Source organism: Mustela lutreola, chromosome 1 (assembly GCF_030435805.1).
Source record: "Mustela lutreola isolate mMusLut2 chromosome 1, mMusLut2.pri, whole genome shotgun sequence".
In the NCBI taxonomy this organism is placed as follows: Eukaryota; Metazoa; Chordata; class Mammalia; order Carnivora; family Mustelidae; genus Mustela; species Mustela lutreola.
The window spans coordinates 246,900,043-246,915,064 of record NC_081290.1 but is presented as its reverse complement, the minus strand read 5'-3'; the positions used below and the strand labels follow the sequence as shown (position 1 = coordinate 246,915,064).

Genomic DNA, 15,022 nt, shown 5'->3' with positions numbered 1-15,022 from the left:
TGACATAACTGTTTTGCTGTATTAGGCTCCTCAAGGATGCCCTGCATGATGCACAGTTTGGTGCCCGATACGAACATGTTTTGGGAGCTCTCCTCTCAGTAGGAGGAAAAGGACTCCGAGAAGAACTTTTGAAGCAGACTAAACTTGTGCAGCTTTTAGGAGGAGTAGCAGAAAAAGTAAGGCAGGCTAGTGGATCAGCCAGACAGGTATGTACCCAAAGGAGGGAATATGATTATTTTGATCTTGAAGGATCTCTATAGTGTTGATGAGTTGTTACTCTTTACCAGTTGATATCCAGTAGACTAACTATACCTATGCTGTTTTGAGCAGATGAATTCAGTTTAAAGCCATAGGAAAAGATTGTACAACCTAACTCAAAAACAGTTTTTTAATTTCCATGCTTATGAATTCCTTCCTGATCACAATTCTTGAGTTTCTTTTTCATTATTTTGTTTTTATCTTTTTGTAACTATGAAAGTAATGCAAGTATGAGTTGATGCTAATGTTTAAAAAATCCAAGTAATAAATTTATAGGATAAAAATTTATTAAGATGTTAAATTAATGTAAAAATTAAAATTTTCCAGTTCATTTTCTCCCTGCTAGGTTTCTATTATTCATAGTTTGCTATATGTCCTTTCTGGTCTTTTATATGACTTTATACATATATGCACTTAAATATATACACAAATATTTGGACTTTAAAAACTTTTTATAGAAATAAACATACATACATATATACATACATATTGTTCTTGAGATAAAATTCACCTATTTCATTCATTCTGTTTTAGTACATTCACAATGTTATGCAGCCACTACCACTAATTCCAGAACATTTTCATCATAGCTAAAAGAAAGCCTGTACCCACTTATTTTTCATTCCTCATTCCCTCCTTACCAGGCCCTAGTAAGCATTAATCTGCTTTCTATTCTGTGGATGTACCTATTCTGGACATTTCATTTAAATGAAATTCTATAATATGTGGCCTTTGTGTCTGGTTTCTTCACTTTGCCTAGTATTTTCAAGGTTCATCCATATTCTAGCATGTATGAGTACTTCACTCCTTTTTATAGCTGAATAATGTTCCGTTCTATGGATATACCAAATTTTGTTTATCTATTCTTGTGCAAGTTTTTGTTAGGATACCTCTTTTAACTTTATCTAGGAGTAAAATTACTGGGCTATAAAGCAATTTTTATGTTTAACTTTTTGAGGAACCTTTATCCTTTAACCTTTATCCAAAGTAGGTTCATCATTTTATATTTCTACTAGCAGTGTATGAGGATTCCAACTTCTCCACATCCTCACCAACATTTGTTATTTTCTGCCTTAAAAAAAAAAATCCTAATCCTCAAATTTGAGAGGCAGGGCGGGAGGTTTGGGGGATAGGGAAGAAAAAATGAAACAAGATGGGATCAGGAGAGAGACAAACCCTAAGAGACTCTTAATCTCACAGAACAAACTGAGGGTTGCTGGGGGGTGGAAGGGTAGGGATGGGGTGGTTGGGTTATGGACACTGGGGAGGGTATGTGCTATGGTGAGTGCTGTGAAATGTGTAAGCCTGATGATTCATAGACCTGTACCTCTGGGGCAAATCATACATTATATGCTATTAAAAATAATTTTTAAAAATGGTAGTCATCTTAGTGGGTATGAAATAGTACCTCCTTGTGGTTTTGATTTGCATTTTCCTAATTATCAGTGATTTTGAGCACATTTTTGTGTGTTTGTTGACCATTTGTATATATTTTTTGGAGAGTTTGTTTTCAGTTTTTGTTTTTGTTTTTAAATGGTTTGTCTTTTTGTTGTTGAATTGTTCTTTATGTATTTGGGATATTAGACCCTTGTCAGAGACACTGTAAATATTTTCTCTCAGGCGCCTGGGTGGCTAAGTTGGTTAAGTGATTGCCTTTGGCTCAGGTCATGATTGTGGAGTACCGGGATCAAGTCCTGCATTGGGCTCCCAGCTCCACGGGGAGTCTGCTTCTCCCTCCGATCTTCTCCCTCTCATACTCTCTCTCGCTGTCTCTCAAATAAATAAATAAAAATCTTTAAAATATATATATTTTCTCCCATTCTTTGAATTATCTTTTTATTTCCTTGGTAGTGTCCCTTAATGCACAAAAGTTACTAATTTTATGAAGTTGATTTTTCCTTTTGTTGCTTGTGCAATTGATAACTAAGAATTTGTGGTCAAGGGGCACCTGGGTGGCTCAGTGGGTTAAAGACTCTGCCTTCGGCTCAGGGCATGATCCCAGGGTCCTGGGATCAAGCCCCACATCGGGCTCTCTGCTCAGCAGGGAGCCTGCTTCCCCCTCTCTCTTTGCCTACCTCTCTGCCTACTTATGATCTCCATCTGTCAAATAAATAAATTAAATCTTTTAAAAAAAATTTGTGGTCAAATCTAGGGTCACAAAGATTATACAGTTATGTTCTAGGAGTTTTATTGTTTGCTCTTATGTAAGTCTTCAATCCATTTTGAGTATTTTTTAATATGCTTGGAAGTAAGGATTCAACTTTATTCTTTTACATGCAATTATTCAGTTGTTCTAGCACCATTTTTGTTTTTCCAGTTTTTTGTACAATTTTCTCCCTTCATAATGATATGATAGCCAGATTTTGTCTTAACTGGAGGGTCTGTAAATACTGGCCTATTCAACCCACTTAAAAGCAAGGTAAAAGCTGCCTTTTTTTTTTTTTTAAGAATTTTATTTATTTATTTGACAGAGATCACAAGTAGGCAGAGAGGCAGGCAGAGAGAGAGGAGGAAGCAGGCTCCCCGCTGAGCAGAGAGCCTGATGTAGGGCTCGATCCCAGGACTCTGGGATCATGACCTGAGCGGAAGGCAGAGGCTTTAACCCACTGAGCCACCCAGGCGCCCCAAAATGCTGCTTTTTGAAGTGGTTCCACCATGGAACCTCTGGTCATCCAACCACATCACTTCATCTTCACTATAACGTGCAGCCACTTTATTTAATCTCATTCCAGATTTTAACTTTTCCATAGCTTCCATTATTTTCCCCATGTTTTTATCATAGAATGTCTGCCACCACCTTTGGAAACCTGAGACTTCTTATCAGCACTGTCTCTCCTAGAGGCTGCTCACCACTCCCCCTCAGCACCCCGCCTTTTCCAGATCTGCTTTTTCCCTTGGGCAGCATCTTCAAAACTTCTCAGCACCATTTGTTGAAGAGACTGTTCTTTCCCATAAATGATCTTGGCACCTTTGATGAAAGTCAGTTGACCATAGACTTATGGGTCTGGATTCTAGTTCATTGATCTAAAAGATTAGCCTTATGCCATACTGTTTTCATTATTGTAGCTTTGTGGTAGTTTTTGAAATCAAGAAGTATGAGTTTTCTAACTTTTCTTTTTCAAGGTTTTGTTGTTGTTGTTGTTGTTTTGGTCTATTCAGAAGTCCTTGCAATTTTGTCTGAATTTTAGGACCATCTTGTACATTGCTACAAAAAGGAAGTTGGAATTTTGATAAGAATTGTGTTAAGTCTGTGGGGCGCCTGGGTGGCTCAGTGAGTTAAGTCTGCCTTCATCTCAGGTCATGATCCTGGGGTCCTGGAATTGAGCTCTGCATTGGGCTTCCCGTTTAGCGGGGATCCTGCTTCTTCCTCTCCATCTCCGCCCTTCGTGCTTATGCTCTCTCTCCCTAACCTCTCTCTCTCACTCTCTGTCAAATAAATAAAATCTTAAAAAATGGAATTGTGTTGAGTTTGTAGATTAATTTGGAAAATACTGCAATCTTAATAATAATAAGTCTTCCAGTTCATGAACACAGGATGTCTTTTCATTCGTCTGGATCTTTAATTTCTTTCAGCAATTATGTGGGGGGTTTTTGGTGGGGTTTTGTTTTGTTTTGCAACTTGCTCTTTTTTACTTCATCTTAGAGAATTTTATGTGAAGACCTATAGTCACACCTCATGTTTCTTAATGGGTACATAGTATTACAAGGTATTGTAGCATAATTTGTGAACTGTTACTTTTGTAAATCGTTTACACATTTTTCTTTCTCCATTCCTACAGTGAATATAGTGTATAAGTATTTGCCCCTTTGCTACTATTTCTGTATATGATATTCCTATAGGTGAAATAGCTGAGTCAGGGACTTTGTATATTTTTAGTTAAATCTTTTTCTCCACCAATAGATTATGAAAGTATCTTTTTCTGCCCTGTTGCTGGGACTGGGGTGTTAACCTTAAATTTTTAAACTGTCAGGAAAAATTGCATCTCATTTCTGCTTAATATCTACTTATTTGATTGTTAGAGACTTTTAATTAATATGTTAAATAAACCATATGTACCCCCCCCATGTTTATAAGCCTTTGCCCTTTCTAATTCTAAAATTAACACTTTAGCAATAGCTTGTTTTTGACAGTTGGGCATTTTAAAATTTGGGTTGGTCCACGACATAATTTATTTGTCTTAAAAATAGGTCTTCCTGGGGCATCTGGGTAGCTAAAGCGTCTGCCTTTGGCTTGGTTCATGATCCCAGGGTTCTGAGATCAAGCCCTACATCAGGCTCCCTATTCAGTGGGAAGCCTGCTTCTCCCTCTCCCACTCCCCCTGCTTGTGTTCTCTCTCTTGCTGTGTATCTCTCTGTCAAATAAATAAATAAAATCTTGTTAAAAAGTAGGTCTTCATTTTCAGTATGTACTTACAGAGTCATTCTCTTTTCCTAGGTTGTCCTTCAAAGGAGTATGGAACGAGTACAGTCCTTTTTTCTAAGAAATAAATGCCGTCTTCCTCTCAATCCAAGTCTTGTTGCAAAAGAATTAAATATTAAGGTGACATATAAAATACTAATAAGTTAATATTATATTTCATAATCTGTAGAGAAAAAATGTGTAGGAAGAAAGCAGATGGGCTGATATACTTAAGGCAAATAAGGATAATATCTGCATATAGGTTGGTTATTAGTATTTATGGATGTCTGTTTGTGTAAGAACCATATTTACCTCAGTATGTTTTACTTAACCACCATTCCTGAAAGAAAAAACAATATAAAATTATTTGCTATCTCAAAATAAATTATTTTTTACTATGATATAATAGCTGCCATGTAGGCATATGTTAAAATTCTAGTCACCGATAGCATTTCCTTTCCTCCCTTGTGAATGTTCAGAAAGACTCCCCTCAAGTTTATAGCACTTTTTAGAGCCATCAAAAAGTAGTTGAATCATCAGCATTGAGTGATTATATTTCAGAGTGGGCCAGTAGTTATGCAAATAGTGGATTTTCCCTTAATGAATTCAGCAAAAGCAATCAATTAATTCATCCATTAGAGTCTCTGGTTTGGAAAGGCCAAGGTACAAGTATTCATAAAGGCATCTCAGGTTTTATTTCTTTTTAAGTTGATACATGGCTTCTCTTTACTAAAATTTAACAGTGGGTCCCTGAGTTGTATGTTATTGGTGGGGGCGATGGGGTCACATTTTCTCCTTGTGTTTTGTTTGTTGTTTCTTTTAATTGGTCTTTCTTAAATTAGTTTTTTTTTAACCAGTTTCATTTTAAAATAAGATTTGGTCTTTGCTGATGAAATTTTTAAATTTAGTGTCACAATTTGATTATGTGGCTAATTATTAATTAGAAGAGTACCATAAATAGGAGAAGTAGAGATCTCATCCCAGATCATACTGCTTTAGAGAGAGATAAGAATATACAAAATTCTGAGCTCTGTTGAGGAATTAAGATACTTTTAAAGCTCAAACTTTTAATAATTTTGTCTCAAGTTTTAAGGTTTTTCTTCTCATCTAGAGAGTAGTAGATGATATTTTACTCATGCTGTGTTTAAGTTTCAAAATATTTTTAAATACCTCTTATCTGCTGGATGATCTAAAAAGCAGTTCACATGTGTTATTTCATTGGCTATACTTCAGAGGAATAGGTGGAGAGAGAAATGCTTAGGACAAAAAAATCTTAAACCCATTTTTATTCCAGTGTTACCCTTCTAATGCATAGCATGTTGTATTTGTAGTCATGTTCTTTCTTCAGTTCCAATGCTGTGCCCCTAAAAGTGACAATGCTGAATGCTGATCCAATGGGGGACGAAATTAATGTCATGTTTAAGGTGAGCAAAATCAGGTTACTTTGTTTTTCTTTTCTTTACTTTTTTTTAAAGATTTTATTTATTTGAGACAGAGAGCACAAGCCGAAGGGCGGGCAGAGGCAAAGGGAGAGGCAGACTCCCCACTGAGCAGGGAGTCCAGTGCAGGTCCATCCTGGGATCATGACCCTGGGATCATGACCTGAGCTAAAGGCAGACACTTAACCGACTAAGCCATCCAAGCACCTGAAGGTTACGCTGTTTTTAAGTGGCAATTTAAAAATTACTTTCTTAGGGCATCTGGGTGGCTCAGTGGGTTAAGCCTCTGCCTTTGGCTCGGGTCATGATCTCCAGGTCCTAGGGTCGGGCCTCTCATTGGGCTCCCTGCTTGGCAGGGAGCCTGCTTCCCCCTCCTCTGCCTGCCTCTCTGCCTACTTGTGATCTCTGTCAAATAAGTAAAAAAACTTCATAAAATAAAAAATAATAAAAATTACTTTCTCAAGTTCCTTTTCCAAATTGCAAATGTAATTTTATTTAATATTTAATTAAATTGAATAATTATGGGGCACCTGGGTGGCTCAGTGGTTTAAAGCCTCTGCCTTTGGCTCAGAGCATGAACTCAGGGTCCTGGGATTGAGCCCCGCATCAGGCTCTCTACTTGGCGGCGAGCCTGCTTCTTCCTCTCTCTCTGCCTGCCTCTCTGCCTACTTGTGATCTCTGTCCAATAAAATCTTTTTAAAAAAATTGAATAATTATGTGAAAAGTTATTGCTGATATAAACTGTTCTAAAACAGATTTGGGAATAAATGCAGCCCTCAGCTACAGCTGCTACCTATGGCCATAGCTTTAGCAGATAATGCCTTTCACACAGATAGGATGTGAATGGTACCCCCTAGAGTTGTGCAGCGTGACACTACAAAACCATGAGCAATGGCATTGGTTTTTGGAAACATAAGCAGCAGGAGTGGAATACTACAAGAGTAATCTATTACCAAAGTTCTGTGTGTTGTGGTCATAATTTGTATATTGTAAGGAAGAATGGAGAGTTGTAGTTAATTCAGTGAGTTCAGTTAGTGCAGGCTTATATATATAATGTATATATATGATGGTTCAAGAGAAGCTATCTTTATGAATATAAATGTATATATTTATATGTATGTATATTCTATATATGTGTGTGTATATATATATATATAGAGAGAGAGAGAGCAAGTTCTCTTAAATCTGGTTTTGGACTATATTTTACTAATATATTTGCCTTTTCCTAAAATAGTACCATCTGAGTACAGAAATTTTATATATTTTTAATATTTGTTAGGGCTAATCTCTAATTATTTTTCATAATTTTCTTTTTTTGTTTCTTTTTAAGATATTATTTATTTATTTGATAGAGATTACAAGTAGTCAGAGAGGTGGGCAGAGAGAGAGCGCAGAGGAAGCAGGCTCCCTGCCAAGCAGAGAGCCCAATGCGGGGCTCCATCCCAGGACCCTGAGATCATGACCTGAGCCGAAGGCAGAGGCTTTAACCCACTGAGCCACCTAGGCGCCCCTTTCATAATTTTCTTAATTGGTCTCAAAAAATATATTCATTGTTATATGTTTTAAAGTTATCCAACTTAAAAAAGAAAATGATAAATTGATGTGGTTCCAGTTAGATTTCATTCATTTTGGGAGGGTTAACTCTTTCCATTTTTTTAAGTAAAATTCTGGTTTGAGATAATTACACATTCAGTCTGTTGTAAGAAATTATACAGAGATCCTAAGTATCCTTTACCTAGTTTCCCTCTGTATAACATCTTGCAAAACTATCCTACAATATCACAATGAGACTGTTGGCAATGATACAGTCAAGGTAAGGAATATTTTGATCATGACAAATATCCTCCATTTTGCCCTTTTAAAAATTTGAGTATGATTCACATACCACAAAATCTAACCTTTTAAAAAGTGTAGAGTTGGAAGAAACTGAGACGTGAAGAGGTTAAGTAATTTCCTCTGGAATACTAAAGAAAAATAAAAGGCAGTTCTCTTTTATCTCATTCTTCATTCTTTCCACCATTTTCCCCTCCCCCTGTCTTTTACAGCATGTAACGTAGTAAGTCTTTTGGAAAGGTACACGTTTCATTTTATCTCCTTGATTTCAAGGTTGGTGAAGATCTTCGGCAAGATATGTTAGCTTTACAGATGATAAAGATTATGGACAAGATCTGGCTTAAAGAAGGATTAGATCTGAGGATGGTAATTTTCAAATGTCTCTCAACTGGCAGAGATCGAGGTAAGTCTGTCAGCTCTGTCTTGGTGTCTTATTATTTCTTCTCTGTGAACTTAGCTCAGAGTATACTTGTCCTGTGGGAGTCCTGAGGCCGGTACACTATGATCTCAGTTGTTTCTTACTTTAATTCAGTGTTACTTTACTGATTTATTTGTTTATAATTAAATAACTCCTGAGTAGCCCTAATAAATTTTTTTTTGCAGTGGTTTTTTGATTTTGCAGTAACCAGAGGTTCCCATTGATTGACTAAATGAGGACTTCATAGTCTTTAGCTTTTAACTTAAGATTAAGGTGTCTTAAGTTAAACCAATTTTGATTTAATTTCTGCAAAATAAAATAATGGTTTCAAAATTTTTTTTCTACTTTAGCACAGGCTTCATCTTACTATTTTATTGCATAAGTTTTCTTCCTTACCACATATGTTTAGTGTGAATAATAAAAGCATTACACCCAGAAATATTGTAATAATTAAAAGGTAATGAATGTGGAACACCCAGCATGTGACATGTATTAGGTTCTCAGTAATTGTAGCCATTGTCATTATTCTTATTCAACAAATGTTTGTGTTGATCTGCCAGCTACAAAATGCTAATAACATGAGGTGTTTATATTTAGAGGGAAGCAGTTTAAAGACCTACAAAGTAATTTGAAAATGCTTTAATAAGCTAAAAGCTCTAAGAGAATTTTTTAAAGATTTTATTTATTTATTTATCAGAGAGAGAGAGAGCACGGGCAGAGGGAGAAGCAGGCTCCTCGCTGAGCAAGGAGTCCAATGCAGGACTCTGTCCCAGGACCCTGGGATCTCATGACCTGAGCCAAAGGCAGAAACTTAACTGTCTGAGTCACCCAGGAACCCCGAAAATCTCTAAGAGAATTAACAGAGGCAGTGCTCTGGGGTTTTAAAGGAGGGAAAGATCATTTATAGTTGATGGAAATGAGAAATGCTTCTCAGATTCTAATCATAGACACTGGAAAGTCACCAGAATAACTATCTAGTCATCCTTATGATATTTGCCATTCACGTTATGCTTAAATGCCTATACTGAAGGAAATTTACTGCATTTCAATGTAGTCTGTCCTATCCTGGATAACTCTGATGGCTGTAGAGTTTTTTCTTACAGTCTAATGAATGGGAACTGACTCCTAATGTCTTCTACCCATCAGTTCCAGTTCTCTTTATAGACAGTCATATAATAAGTCTTTGTGATGATGAATATTGTGGCCTCAGATCCTGAGTTCCACATTCTTCAGCCATTTGTCATATATGACTTTAGATTACCTTATTTTCTGATGATTCCCATTGTAAAGGCTCAGGTGACCCAGTCTCTGAGAATGGCACCTGAGTTTTGTAGAATGCAAAATAGGCAAAGTATTGCACATGCAGAACTTACTCACAAATAAAACCATCATACTAGCTAGCTCCTGCTTAATCATGTCTTGGCCATTTTGTACTTGTACATTTTGTATCTTAGACCCAAGTATAGGACCTTACCTATTAACTTCCTTGTTATTATTGGATCCATTACTTTTCAGCCACTTGGATTCTTTTTAAAATCCGAGTTTTGTTATCTGTTGTCGAACCTCTTAATTTCTGTCATGAACTGATTTGAAGAATCTATATTCTGTAGCTTCTGCTAAGGCATTGAAAAAAGTGTTTACTAAGAGAGGACCAAGGACCAACCAATGTGTTGTATCGCTAGAGACATGAGATTTCCTGTCAGGTGATTGCTAAATCTTTAGGTACTGTGGGGTACCTTTGTGGCTCATTGGTTAAGCATCTGCCTTTAGCTGAGGTCATGATCCCAGATCCCTGGGATTGAGTCCCACATCAGGCTCCCTGCTCACTGGGGAGCCTGCTTCTCCATCTTTCCGATGCTTCCTCTTCTTGTGCTTAGTTTCTCTCTCTGTCAAATAAATAAAATCTTTTAAAAAATATCTTTAGGTACTGTATTTTATTTGGATACTTGTCTACTTCATTGTGTTATCAACTGTTCTCCATTTTATCCATTAGGACAGTATGAGAGCCTTATCACTTTACTTTCTCAGTTTAGAATGTACAAGCTTTATTTATTTATTTGACAGAGAGAGACATAGTGAGAGAGGGAACACAGAAGAGGAAGTGGGCGAGGGCTCCGCAGAGAGCCTGATGCGGGCCTCAATCCCAGGACCCTGGGATCGTGACCTGAATCAAAGGCAGATGCTTAACGACTGAGCCACCCAGGCATCCCTACAAACTTTATCTTGTCAAAAAGAAAAGCAGGTCAATTTAAGAATTCTTGCTGGTTGGGGGTACCTGCATGGCTCAGTCGGTTGGGCCTTTGACTCTTAGTTTCAGCTCAGGTCATGATCTCAAGTTGTGGGATGGAGCCCCACATCGGGCTCTGCACTCAGCAGGAAGTCTGCTTGAACATTCTCTCTCTCTGCCCCTCTCCCCACTCACTTGCATGCAATCTCTTGCTCTTGCTTTCTAAAATAAATAAAACATTAAGAATTCTTGCTGCTTAAAAATATTCTTGTTTTTCATAAGTTGTAAATGGAAGTTATTTTACTAAGATTCCTCAATGAGAGCCTACCATTTCATTAAGTTGCCTTTCTGTCACCACACTTACTTCATATAGTTGCAGTTTCTCTTTCTTCTTATGGAATTCCATGTAACTTGAGAGGCAGTCAGATTCCTCTTGTTTTTTATGTTGTTTCTAACTGATTATTGAGTACTTACTTTGTGTCTTACCCTGGTCTAAGCTTTTCATTTGTATTATCTCACAAGTACCTTTATTTTCCAAATGAAATCACATCCATATCCTCTGTGAACTTTTTACTAGTATTTCAGTGCTTCTAGTAATCCCTCACTTTTTCAGACTCAACAGTTGTCTTTAAATATTCATGAGACATTTACTGGTATATCTTCCCCACACACACACACCCCAATTGCTTGATTTTAAGTTCTCTCAGGGTAGGGACCATATCTTACATAGCGAGTAGTACATTGTATATTTTATGAACTTTGGTCCACTGTTTTAGCACGTAGTGATTTATATGTATGTATATATGATTATGAAATTAGAAATTTATATGTATATTAAAATTTGATTAAATATAGTCATAGAATCAAGGTGCAGGTACTCATTGAAAAAGTATCTCAGTGTGAACTATTAACTAGATTATACACTTCTTTTGGAATGGTCTGAAGACCTTGGCCAACTTGGTTTTTTCCAGTCCTTTGTCTGAAGCAGATCTCTGTGTCCATATCTTTTGATACCAGTGCATCTCCTTGATTTTGAAAATACATAAAACTGTTTTGTTTTTATTTAAAGATTTTACTTAATTTATTTTTTTGACAGGGAAATAGAGAGCACAAGTAGGCAGAGAGGCAGGTAGTGGGAAAGGGAGAAGTAGGCTCTCCGCTGAGCAGGAAGCCCGATTCAGGGTTTGATCCCAGGACCCTGGGATCATGACCTGAGCCAAAGGCAGCTGCTTAACTGACTGAGCCACTCAGGCACCCCAATAAAACTAATTTTTTAATTATAAGAATAATACATGCATATAGTAAATGTAGCAGGTAATAGAATTTATTTATTTGAAAGAGAGCACCAGTGTCATGGGGAGGAGATAGGGGGCCAAGGGGCAGAGGGAGAGGGAGAAGCAGGCTCCCTGCTGAGTTCAATTTTAGGACCCCAAGATCATGACCTGAGCCAAAAGCAGACACTTAACTGACTAAGCCACCCAGGTGCCCCAGTTTTTCTTTTAAGCGTAAAATGACAATTCTCTATCTGGATTTTTTTTTAAGATATTATTTATTTGACAGAAATCACAAGTAGGCATAGAGACAGGCAGAGAGAGGGGGAAGTGGGCTCCCTACCGAGCAGAGAGCCCAATAGCAGGGCTTGATCCCAGGACCCTGAGATTATTACCTTAGCCAAAGGCAGAGGCTTTAACCCACTGAGCCACCCAGGCTCATAAGGACAATCTTAATCTATTCTTACCTTTGAAAGGGCTTATTATACTCTGAAACACTCCATCATTGCCCAAATATGTGATCAGAGAAAGTTTATTAACTAAGTAACTTTATTAACTAGGTCAATATTATCTAGTTAGTAATTAAAATTATTATTCTTGGTGGAGGGTATAGCACACCCTGTATAGTACAGATTATGGAGCCTTAAATTCAAATTCAACTGTTATATTTTTGGTACTTCTGAAAATAAGAGATTATTTTGATTGCTCAGATTTTTTTTTGCATGGGCTGCCAGACTTGATTTTTTTAGAAACAATTCCTGATACCTCATGTCAAAGATTGAAAGCTATAAATTTTTTAAAGGCTTTTGGGGAGGTATTTTTGCATAGCTTAATGTTTTGTTGTTAAAGGTATGGTGGAGCTAGTTCCTGCTTCAGATACCCTCAGGAAAATCCAAGTGGAATATGGTGTGACTGGATCCTTTAAAGATAAACCACTTGCAGAGTGGTTGAGGAAATACAATCCTTCTGAAGAGGAATATGAAAAGGTGATTGGCAAGTCTCTTTATTCCAGATAACTTTATCATAAGTGTATTACATAGGTTATAAGTGCTTTTCATTTTCCAGCTCTGGTGACTAGCCATGTAGTCTAAGTTGTGAAAGCAGTGTCTTTCTCTAAGTTTTAAAAAAAAAAAAAGTTATATACACATATGTTTCTATATGAACAGTTTATCTAATGGTAAGAATCTGAGTGAAACCAATGCTAAATTACCCCCAGAATATTCCAAGCATGCATTTAGAGGCCAGCAGAACAGGTCTTTTTATGACCCAGAATGTTCACATTTCACAAAGATCTTGGGACAAGTTATGAAAATGAGTAGAGTGGCTCCATGTGTGTAAGTGTGGAGTTGAGAGGAAAAATATGGGCCAGACTTTCTGAGCTTGAACTATGTTCCGAGTCATCAGGTATTGAGCCTTGGGCAAATTATTAATCTCTTCTGTTCTTCAGTAACCTGGGATATGAAGTAGTATATGTTACAATATTGTAGTACTTTTTTTTGGTAATATAGTACATATTATGGCTGTAAAAAATAATATTACAAGGCTATTGTGAGAGTTAGATGAGTTTATAAAGAAAGCCCTACACAGAGTAAATTCTGTAGTTGATAGCTGTTAATATTAGAGGTGCCAATTTTTTGCTTTAGCGTACTTTTGAATTCTATAATAAGAAAGGAACTCTCAGAGCAGCTGAGTTGCTCATTCGGTAGTGTATGACATTTTTTTTATAGACAGAGTGCGTGTGATCACATCAGTGGCAGGAGGGGCAGAGGGAGAAGGAGAGAGAATCTTTAAGCAGACTCCCCACTTCATGGAGCTGAATGCAGGGCTCAGTCCCACCACCCATGAGATCATGACCTAAGCTAAACCCAAGAGTTGGACACTTAACCGGCTGAACCAGACAGGTGCCCCATGACCTTAGTGTTGTGAGTTCAAGCCCCGTGTCGGTGAGGGCTAGGGGAAGTAGAGTTTACTTCAGAAAAAATAGAAATGGGGGGGAAAGGGAAATCTCTTAGGACATAAGGCCTCTAGTGATCCTAAACTGCCTAAGAAAGACTCAAGAACACTTTCTTTTTTAATTATTTGACAGACAGTCACAAGTAGGCAGAGAGATAGAGAGGAGGAAGCAGGCTCCCTGCTGAGCAGAGAGCCTGATGTGGGACTCGATCCCAGGACCCTGAGATCATGACCTGAGTCAAAGGCAGAGGGTTATTAACCCACTGAGCCACCCAGGCACCCTCAAGAACACTTTCAATGGCAATGTAAGGAGATCTCAGTTTTAATGTCATTTGCCTGCCTCCTTTATGTCATCAGGTCATTAACATATCACATTTACAGATAAATACCAATTCTATATGTTGACCTAAGAAGGTAGAGGAATTTAGCTCTTTGTTTAAAATCACTTCCTTTTCTTATGATGTGGGGAAAGCAGTGCAACAGAAGCTGATACTTTATAGTAATGTTGGCTCTTTTGTGGTTCTGGGGAAGTGGTTTGACACAAAATAATTGTCAAATAGCATACACTGAGTGCCTTTTATGCATTTGACTCTTAATGTACTTTACATAGAAGAGTCACACTGCTTGGGGTGAACCTTGGGTCTGCCACTTAAAAATTATGTGATCTTGGGCAAAGAACTTCTATGTTTCAGTTTCCCTCATCACAATGAGGGAAATGACAATCATAATCATACCTACGTCATATAGTGTGCATGTGTGTAGGTTTGTAGGTGTGTAGGAAGAGTAGTGTAGTGACTGGTTTGTGATAAGTGCTGTGTAAAGCTTGGCTCTTTACCATCATCATTTATGATTTCTGGGGAGTTATGAAATAACGAGATGGACATGTAGAGCCATATGACTGTGCTATTCAGAAATTTAGTTCCCCGGGGATAAACTAAATGCACATGCTTTAGATAAAAGTACTCATTGTGTACATCTTGCTGCATCCTTCTGCATGATACTATGTTAATAATTTAATCCCCAGGGCGGGTAAGACTGAAGTGAGAGATCTCCAGCTTCAAAAAACTTGCAGATGACATAAGGAGTCAACAAAACATATTAATTATACTATTGTATGTTTAAAGATACAAGCTTTCTTCATACAAGCCCTTCCTATAAGCCAAAAAAAGGAAAAATATTCTTTTATTCAGATTAATCTTTGTCACAGTGTTACCACCACTTGTA

General features: G+C 37.3%; 1 protein-coding gene across 5 annotated transcripts in view; it reads left to right on the top strand.

Annotated features, from left to right (window-relative positions):
* PIK3C2A (phosphatidylinositol-4-phosphate 3-kinase catalytic subunit type 2 alpha) overlaps positions 1 to 15,022 on the top strand; it is a 171,189-nt gene that overhangs the window by 141,396 nt on the left and 14,771 nt on the right. For all 5 annotated transcript variants that reach the window (XM_059137403.1, XM_059137396.1, XM_059137390.1 and 2 more), the window contains 5 exons: positions 26 to 206; positions 4,694 to 4,798; positions 5,989 to 6,081; positions 8,203 to 8,332; positions 12,695 to 12,831. In XM_059137403.1, the coding sequence (XP_058993386.1) occupies positions 26 to 206; positions 4,694 to 4,798; positions 5,989 to 6,081; positions 8,203 to 8,332; positions 12,695 to 12,831 (646 nt within the window). The remainder of the gene's footprint in view (positions 1 to 25; positions 207 to 4,693; positions 4,799 to 5,988; positions 6,082 to 8,202; positions 8,333 to 12,694; positions 12,832 to 15,022) is intronic.